General features: G+C 37.1%; 1 protein-coding gene across 1 annotated transcript; it reads right to left on the bottom strand.

Moving 5' to 3' along the window:
- Window positions 1-7,993: 7,993 nt before the first annotated feature.
- LOC117120953 lies at window positions 7,994-10,306 on the bottom strand. The gene is made up of 2 exons (XM_033266049.1): window positions 10,290-10,306; window positions 7,994-10,059 (listed from the first exon to the last, which is right to left on the bottom strand). Exon 2 carries the CDS (start codon window positions 10,056-10,058, stop codon window positions 9,507-9,509), a length of 552 nt encoding a protein of 183 aa, XP_033121940.1. The 5' UTR covers window position 10,059; window positions 10,290-10,306; the 3' UTR covers window positions 7,994-9,506.
- Window positions 10,307-10,324: the final 18 nt, after the last annotated feature.

Raw genomic sequence — 10,324 nt, 5'->3', positions numbered from 1 at the left:
AAAATGTCAGCCATTTTACCATGTCCGCTAATAAATAGATGTTCGCACCAGCCATTGCATATTAATGAAGAGGAATTAGGGTTAATAAGATTTTCAGACTGAGTCGCCAGTAGGAACTGTGTACGCTAATGTATAGGCATTTTCACCGGTCATTTGCAATTGAATAATTATGTTATTTTTCCTATTTGTTATCGTCGCAAACGTCTTTTCAATGGTAAAATACTGACGTGCTCCAGACTTAATCCACAAAATAACCATATAATCTATCGGCGCAAACGCCTGACGTGCTAAATTCTAAAGCCTATCGTCCGCAAACGCCTATTTAATGGTAAACCAGTGACGTGCTTAACCATAACGCATATCTTCGCAAACGCCTATTCACCTGATCTGCTCAACTCTAATGCCTATCATCGCAAACGCCTATTTAATGATAAACTCCTGGCGTGACTAACCCTATGCCTATCGTTGTAAACGCCTTTTAAATGGTAATGTGCTAAACTGCTTAACAGTACCGGTAACGCCTATCGGCGCCAACGCTTGACGTGTTTAACTATAACGAATATCGTTGCAAACGTCTGTTCAACGGTAATCTGCTGACGTACCTAACCCTATAGGCGCAAAGGCCTTCAATGGTAAATGGTAAACTGCTGGCGTGCTTAACTCTAACGCCTATCATCGCAAACGTTGTGTAAAGAATGCATAAACCATTGTGGCAGCTACTAACATGCTTTTAATCAGTGACTGCTATATTTTGTGATATTAGTGCTATAATATAATTGATATTATAGCTAGATAGTGACCAGCTACCATGCTTTTAAACACTACCGTATTTAATGCTTAATTTTAATCGCTATTTAATAGGCTACTTAACCCTGTAATTGCTAATATTTGTTGAAATTGGTGCTATATGACTGCCATTATAAGGTATAGCTGGTGACCAGCTACTAGTATGCTTTTAATCACTTAATGCCCTTTAATATTTAACTCAGCTCTAACAGACAATATCACAATGATATAAACAGCAAATGTAAGACATTTGATGTGCTACAGCAAAGATATAGATATATTTTGTAAAATGGCTATATGACTGCTATTATAAGCTATGACAAGCTGTAGCTAAAATTACTAGCTAGGCCTATTACGAGCATGCGCTTTAATGGCCCGTTCTACATCGAGATAATGCTGTACCGCAACCTGGGTACCAATAAATAAGTGGCGGCCGCCACTTAATTATCTGGCGGGCGCCAGTTAACTGATTTGAAATTTTTATTCACTGTTGACACTAACGGGCTTCAGTAATAGTACACTAAAATACTTTAAAAAAAAGAGTAACTCTTGGAGTTACCGTGTTATGTCGTTGATCTCGAAAAGTAATACCATTTTCTAGAGGACGCCCTTCAAATGACTGTAAAAGGCGTTCGTGGCGAACACGTACTGCATCTCTATAACTCCTTCGAGTTTCGAACGCAATTTTGTTCGAGTTCTGAACGCTATTCGATTTTCAATAGAGCGCCCCCACCTAGTGGTAGTACCCATCATTCCTCCACCGGATTTACCCTTTTCCGCCATCTTTAATTGCTACATCATGACATGGTGTCTACGGCCCCCGACGGGGCAGTAGACACAAAAAGGAAAGCTTTCAGATTGCCCCTGAACACAAACATTCACATTTGGCGAGTTCCGTATTTCAATGTGGACAATTTTTTTCCATAACTGTGCAGCACAGGTAAAAAAACGATTCCCGAAAGATTATAATTTCCATCTTTGTGTTTAAAACCGGGCGTACAAAAAGACCGAAGACCCGAAAAACAAAGACCCACATTTTTTTTTCTCTCAATCGTGATAATAAAATAGGTACTTGACAAGTTTTAGGATGATTTTGAAATACCTTCAATAAGATAATTGAGAAATAATGGAAGGTCTTCGTTTTTCGCGTCTTCGGCGGGAACAGGTCAAAACGGTAAAAAATAAAACGGCAATAAGTGAAAACGGCAATGACCAAAACGGCAACACTTTTAGACCAGAACAGCAATGGACCAAAACGGCAATAAACCAAAACGGCAACACTTCCAAAATGACATACTCTATATGGTTACTGGCAAAATGGCTAAATAAAATACTACTAGGCCTAGAGAGTCTAAGCCGAGGGCGTAGACTAATCATTATAGTTATTGTTATGAAGATGTACTGTACATAAATATGCGGTTATATAATCGCCTAAAATTGCAGAGAAAAAAATAATAAATAAAACGAAGAAAAAAGTATATGCACTTGTATGTACGACGTTGTCTTATAATTATCAATAGAAAATCATCCATTATAAGAAACGTACACAGCACTTAATAATGATATTAATAGCCTATTAATAATAATAATGATGGCGAAGTCGTTGTTGTACCATAAACGGACCCGCTTGATGACTTGTTTAGTTGACGACTATAAGTAGGCAACACAGTTAATAATTGAATCACCAAATCAACACAATAGTTTGCTTAAAACGCCCTTTTTTTAAATTAAATAGTTATTGAAAGTAAAGTTCCATAGCGTTAACTTTGAAAACCCACTCATGATTTCGCACCTTATTAATGTTAATGTTTTATTTATTTATTTTATTTTTTTTATTCCAGTATAAGATTAGCAATCAGCAGCCAATGGCCGAATTTGATTGCTTTGCATTAAGAAACATAGGCCTATATAGGCCTATATACAGGCAATAAAAAACTTGCATCTGTTTATGATAGTATTTACCTCAGATTTTGAAGGTTTTATTTTAATTGCTGTTACTAATATAACAACATTAAAAAGTACAACTCAAATAAAATTAACAGAGACCATTATGATTCAATATTTATTTTGGTATATCACTAGTTCAGTTTATTTCTCATCATCAAAACATTGTACAAAACAGATAAAATTCGCCAAGGCAGGACAAAAAATATTACAATGAGAGATGATGCAAGGATGGTCTATGAAAGCTTCTTTTTTAAGAAGTAAAACTTTATTCTAATGTGGCACTCATAAAACAAATTATAAACATGAAAGTGTAGGCCTACAACGATAAATACGGTGAAAATGAGGCTAAATTGTCATAAAAGTAAAAAACGCGAAAGAAGAACAAAATTAAATAATAATAATAATAATAAATAGGCCTAATAATAATAATAATAGGCTTAATAGTATAACATACAAATTCAATAGTAAAAAGATTAGGGGAATCACAATATAAAAGCAGTAAACAACAACAACAGCAACAGCAGCAACAGCAACAACAACACCAATACAACATACAAATTCAACAGTAAGAAAGATTGGGCAATATAATATTGTACAATATAAAACCAATGAACGATTCAATAATTAAAACCTAAAAATACAGATAATATGAGGCTAAACAATTTATGCCATGAAAGTAAAAAACGGGAAAGAAAAATAATAATAATAATAATAATAATAATAATAATAATAATAATAATAATAATAATAATAATAATAATAATAATAAGACTTTAAAATAACGAAATAATTCGTCATGGATATGTAATAAAAAAAAAAACCGGTGGCGCTTCAGTCTTGGCATTGATTTGCTCCTTTGCCGTTTTGGTCTATGCCTATTGCCGTTTTGGTGTTGACATTGCCGTTTTGGTCTGTTGCAGTTTTGGTACTTATCATTGCCGTTTTGGTTTATTGCCGTTTTGGTCATTGCCGTTTTGTCCAGAAACCTCTTTGGTCTTCGTTTTTTAGACACCCATATAGGGTGTCTATAAAACGAAGACCCTTGAAAATTTCACAGACGGCCAAAAAATGTAATTTTGATTTTGTGACAGCCTGGCGTAGGATCATCAAAATAAAAGAGAAAAAATAGGGGTCTTCTTTTTATAGACTCTGTATAACCGAAGGGATCTTGATGGTTGCAAATACTGAATGACGTTGCGTATGTATAGTTAGGGGCACCACAATTGAGAGCTTTACAAGTTAACAATAAGATTTTGAATTCAATGCTGTAGTAAACTGGAAGCCAGTGGAGATCTTTAAAAACTGGTGTGACGTTATCAGACTTCCTCTCTTTAACAATTATTCTGGCAGCTGCATTTTATGCTCTTTGAAGATGTAAAGTTAATGTATCAGGCAGTCCATACAGCAAGGCATTGCAATAATCAAGTCTTGACGATACCAAGGCATGAACGAGTATTTCACGTGTATGCTGCGAAAAATACTTCCTGATTTGTCCAATCTTTCGAAAGAAAAATAAAATTGAACGAAACATAGGCCTATTCATGACATGTTGTTAGTAAGTAAAGTATCAAAAAGTTAATCCAAGATTCCTGGCTGATGTTACAGGCTGAATGAGACAGGAACCAATGTCGATGCCAGAGTTATATCCTTTGATGTCCCGAGATGTGCGTCCTTCTGTTGAATTGCCTTGCCTCAACTTTTAATAGTGAGCGATTAATCTTGACTGAAAAATTACAACTTCCGTTTTTGAATCATTAAGCTTTAGTTTATTCTGTGTCATCCCCTTCTTTACAGCACTAAAGCATACCTCAACTGAGTTGATAACAGCAGAAATATCGGAGTGAGAGAAAGATATATATTTGAGTGTCATTATTATTATTAGTGTATATGTAACATGGTTCATACAATATAACCACGTTAAGGGGACACCTTCGGGACCAAAAAAAATATCCCCTTAATAGGGGTGTCCCCTAAATCTGTGAATAACGAAATAACGAAATTTTATTTCAGATTTAGTTGGATTTAGATGATAAAAGCCACACTAGACCTTATAAGGACCTCATAAGGTATAAGGTTATATCATATATGATAGTGCTTCAATATGACGGTACAATATTCCGTACTCGCGCGAATAGGCTCCCGGGCGCTTCAAATATATTTTGCACTTTTTGAGGGGGGCTTATTCAACCAGGGCGCTTATTCGAACGGGGCGCTTATCAAAACAGAGTGGAAATTGAGGTGGCGCTTATGAAAATAGATGAAAATCGAAGGGTTCTTATGGGAACTTATTAAATTCAAGAGGCAGATTTTGAATGAAAAACGATTATATAAGGACCTCAGGAAACCGCAAAATTACGAATGGTGGTGCGGCGGAAAAGGTAATCGTCCAGAGAGCACGGCTTGTCATGACAAGAATGTTGTGAATTCAGTATTACGTAATAGCAGAATAGCAGATAAAATTAGTGGTGGTGGTTAGCTTCTTGGCTATTGGCCGATTGAGATTAACAGGATGGTATGATCATTGCAGGTTTTCTTGAAAACCCAGATGAGAATGTGTTAGGTGCAAATTGTCGGAAAAGCAGTAGGACTAGGCTATAGAAAAATGTAAAAAGATGAAAGTTGGAAATATACTGTCTATCTAGGGAGCTCTCATCTGTCCAAGATAAATATCCTCATTTTGATATTGACTAAAGGAGAATGTGATTCCACTCCACACCTCAAATCATGCCAACATCCACAGTCCAGGATTGATTAAATTATTGAGGGGGTGTTTATTCAAACGGGCGCTTATTCGCGCGAGTACGGTATGTTGCATCTGAGACAAATCTGTAATAAATAAATAAAATAAACATTAGCACTATCACATACTGTATTCCATAATTAATACAAAAAACTTTTAATTATAATGAATGTAAATAAGAAAAAAACTTTGAGCACCTATTTTTGGTGGTGATGTTTGCGCTTTAAAAATCGTTATTATTATTATGATTATTATTATTATTATTATTATTATTACTATATTTTCTGTTTTCTGTCGCAGTCTAACGGCAGTAGACATGAGGCACTAGACCGAAGCAGAAGCTGCTGTTACATCGAATTTGCCAGCGTGTTTCTGCGTAAACGCACTAGTGAAAGCGACGCTGCCTCGACATCAGTTGTTGAAGAACCAATCCAAATTATATACCTTTTTTGGCAATTTCAAAATCATTTACCAGTCAGATATACTTTTAATAAATAAATCTTTTATAATTATTAACACTTATAATACTTGCAAATCGTTGACGCACACTGACACATATACCCTAGTTGAGTCCTCTGTCAATATTGATTCAGAATCAGATGGAAATTAACAATAACCAACTGTCTTCTTATTGGCAATAAGGAATCCAATCCAATCCAATCCAATGAGAACATTTGTAAAGCGCCTTTCTTTGCAGATACGAAGCGCTGCACCCCACATATTTAGGCACCTCACAACCTACAAGTAGCCGTGATCAACGCCTAACCCAAGCACAGAACAAGTAAACAAATCAAAAGAAGGAGTGGCAAAGCTTGTAAATATGGGTAAATAATGCAACAATAAAAATAAAAATAAGAATAAAAATGGAATAATTAGTTAAAGAGATGAGTCTTTAAGTTAGACCTAAAGACAGCCACATATGGTGAAGATAAGAGTGGCGCCTCGCATGAAAAAGATGTGTTACCAATACGCTTGTTAAAGATAGGTTGATGGAAATTAACATTCAAAGCTGATCTCGTACGAATTTGCTTTTTACGTACAAGTAAAAAGTCAGAGATATATTGTGGGCATAGGCCAGACAGTGATTTGAAAGCAAAAACCATTAATTTGAAATAAAGCCTTTGCCTAAAAGGCAGCCAGTGAAGTTCACGAAGAAGATGTGAAGTGTGAGTATGAGAGGATCGGATGTTAAAAATAAGACGTGCAGCAGAATTCTGCAACTTCTGTAATTTTAGAGAATCAGTTACAGTCAACTCAGAGTACAATAAATTGCAGTAATCAATTCTAGACAAAACAAGTGCAAGAACTGCTGCATGACAGGTGTCATAGTAAATAAATTTGCGAATCCTCCATAAGTTACGTATATGGTACTTGGTCATTTTACAAACTGACTGAACTTGATTAGAGAGCGACAGCGTGGAATCAAACGTGACACCAAGATTTACGGACCGAGTTAGTGGGTAGAATGTTAAGTTCACCAAGTGACAGAGAAGCCTGTCTAACGTGATCAAGCTCTAAGTGCCTCTTGGAAGCACAAACAATGAATTCTGTTTTGTTATTATTAAGTTTAAGCTTATTCTTAGCCATCCAAATCTTAACATCCTTGATACATAACCTAAGCCTATCCAAAGCCAGATCAACGGAAGAGGGAAGAGAAGGATCAAAATCAAGATACAGTTGTAGATCATCAGCATAAAAATGATATTTAATACAATGACGCCTGATGATGTCTCCAAGCGGACTGATGTATAAGCTAAATAGAGCAGGACCAACTACCGAGCCTTGTGGAACCCCAAAAGTTAATAAGTGTGGATCTGAGTAATTATCATCAACACAGACACGACAACTCCGGTTGGTGAGATAGGAATCAAACCATCTTAAGGCATATCCTGAAAATCCAGAAGAAATATTTAGACGATTAATAAGGATCTTATGGTTAACTGTGTCAAACGCCGCCGACAAATCAAACAAGACTAATAAGACACCTCGATGTTTATCAATCGAGACAGCAATGTCCGTATACACCTTGAGTAATGCTGTCTCAGTACTATGGAGTGGACGATACGCCGACTGCAAGTGTTCAAGAAGTTTGTTTGAAGTAAGATAAGCATTAAGAGGAATCATTGCCGCTTTTTCAATAACTTTTGAACAAAAAGACAGGTTAGATACCGGTCTGAAGTTGCTCAAAACATTGACATAAAGGCCAGTTTTCTTTAAAATTGGTTTAACCACAGCGCACTTATCAAAATCTGGAAAAACACCAGATGATAATGAGACATTTACAAGCTTTGTAATCAAAGGCAGAATAATATTAATATGCTTGCTGAGCAGCTCAGTTGGACAGTCATCAAGACATGATGATTTAGCTAAGCATTTCCTAAGCAGACATAATGTATCCACGTCTGAGATAGAAGAGAACTCAGAAAAAGCCACAGAACAGTGAGCATCATAGGTGGGATCGCCAGGACAAGGATCCAATGTGTCAGGCTCATGGCGAATATCAGCAACCTTTCCAACAAAGAGTCGGCAAACCTATTAGCTAAATCTTGAGGACAATCAAAATCAGGCAGTGATTTTTTGTTTCGATTAAGTAGACAATTCAATGCATTGAATGAAGACTTCATATCAGTGCAACCAGATAACAAATTCCTGAAGTGAATGACGTTAGAGTCAAGAACAGCAGCTTTGACACACCGTCTAGCAGCATAGAAAGTGTCACGGTTAGTGTCAGAATTGTCTTTCATGAATTTGCGCTCACACTGTCGGCGAAAACGACGTGCCTGAACAATCTCTTCATTATACCATGCAGGATCCTGTGGTTTTTTTTACAATCCTGGTCATTATTGGTGCAACTTGATTGAGACATTCAGATAAGGCAGACGAAAAACCAATAGCCATGTCATTCACAAAATCATCACCAGCCAATAAGGGTGAAAGTTTAGAGGTCAAATCGAGCTCAAACTTCTCATGGTCTATCATACCTAAAGGGCGATAAGAAATGGTTTAGGGAACACCTTCCGGCTTAGTGAGATCAAATAAGCACAAAAAACAGAATGGTCAGAGTGATGATTCCGATGGATAAAGTGCTCGACAATTTGAACATCAGGCGACCTGACAATAAGAGGATCTAAAATGTGTCCAGCATCATGTGTGGATTCAGTAACAAGCTGAACAAGACCAGCCGATGAAAGTTGGGCATTAATAGTAGCAACATGTGTTTTATATGGGCAGTCAAAGTGGACATTAAAATCACCAACTAAAAACAACTTACCAGGTAGCAGATTAACCTGTTCAATGAATTCTTCAAATTCACACCCAAACTGTGAAGAAGTGAAGTGGTTTCTCGTAGATGGAGGAGGACGATAAATGACGACCAAGAATGATTGTCGAGAGGCATCAGTGATGATGGCATGCTCAAAAGTCATAAATTGGGATTGTAAATCGAAGGGCAGAAGTTTGAGATTGTTCCTAGACAGAATAAAAATCCCCCCACCAGAAGTGTAAGAATCACGTGGGAAGAGTTAAAGGCAGTGTAGCCAGGGGTGTTAAGTAATATAAGTAATAACCTAGGCTAACATGAATAAAACAAACAAAGTTAACAAGGAAGTTCATTAGTATGTCAATCAAATAGACAAAAGACAGTGAGGAAAGGATGAATGAAACCAGCACAGATTGAGAACAAGCTAATTACCATATCAATTGCCAGGAACAATAGACCAGCTAGGCCAGGTAACTGTAAACCAGAGTGAACAGGCACACAGGGAGACAGAGTCAATAATCCCCCAAGAAAGACAAAAGGAGGTGAAAGAGAAAATTAGGCAGGTGGCCTAAAAAACAAGTGTTCAAAATAACAATAAAAAACACATCACGATACAAAACTTTAAGCCACTAATTCAAGTAAAATGCAATACTTATCAAGTTTATGGGCAGAACAGCAACCAACAACCACTAGGGAAGGAGAATGCAGCATATACATATGTGAGCACTATAGCTGCTTGACACAAGCGCTGGGTGCTAGATGTAGGAATACTACTTATTTCTTGAATGTCGATAATCGACCTATCTCTTGACTTAACAGTTCATGGGTTTTCTTTGCATTTTCTTTCTGTCCAGATTTCTCATAAGCCTGCCAAAGATTTTCCAAGGATTCAGCAACACCTCTATTTTGGGGTTGCTGTGCTAAGACTTTCTTTCTGACAACATAAGCTTCCTTAAACCTGTCTGAAGCTTGCAGAAACTTCCCTGCCTTCAATAGTGTTTCTCCTAACTGATGTAGCGTACCGGCCGTAGATGTGTGCACCTCACCAAGTATTTTTTTCCGAAGATCTAATGCTATAGTGAAACTATTCTCCGAGTTTTCATAATCCTCCTTCATTGCATACACTTTCCCTCTGTTGTTGTGTATAAGGGATGTATCGTGATGATGCAGACCAAGTTTGTATTGCATTGTGTAGGCCTCGTCAAGCATTTCTAGTGCCTGGTCGTGGTCTCCACTCTTTGCATACTCCATGGCTACGTTGTTTAATGAGATGACCTTATCACGTGATGGTTCCTTGTTAAAATGTTGTTTTGTTCGTAGAGACATTCTGTAAAATCAAAATCAACATTATTTTAATTGCTAATCTACTGTGGCTTACTAGACTCATTCGAAGCGATAACAACTCTCTCCACGAACCCTGCTGGGATTTTTTATTCTGAGACCATGGACCAGGCTCTAGCATTGCCCCTTGGTTCAGCCCCCTCCACACTTCTCGGACATGCCGCACCCTCTGTCGACACATTTGTGGACCCTGCACCCATGAATGAGTTTTCTCACCTAAAATACTTGGAAGCTTGAGATTCACAGCCTCC

The sequence above is a fragment of the Anneissia japonica genome, unplaced genomic scaffold (assembly GCF_011630105.1).
Source record: "Anneissia japonica isolate Jap-2015-1 unplaced genomic scaffold, ASM1163010v1 scaffold1239_len605302_cov174, whole genome shotgun sequence".
Classification (NCBI taxonomy): domain Eukaryota; kingdom Metazoa; phylum Echinodermata; class Crinoidea; order Comatulida; family Comatulidae; genus Anneissia; species Anneissia japonica.
The sequence above is the reverse complement of the archived record's forward strand: the minus strand, read 5'-3'. Positions and strand labels throughout refer to the sequence as shown.

Bases quoted from the DNA above. Each gene is read 5' to 3' on its own strand.
- LOC117120953 (XM_033266049.1), bottom strand. From the start codon at position 10,058: ATGTCTCTACGAACAAAACAACATTTTAACAAGGAACCATCACGTGAT.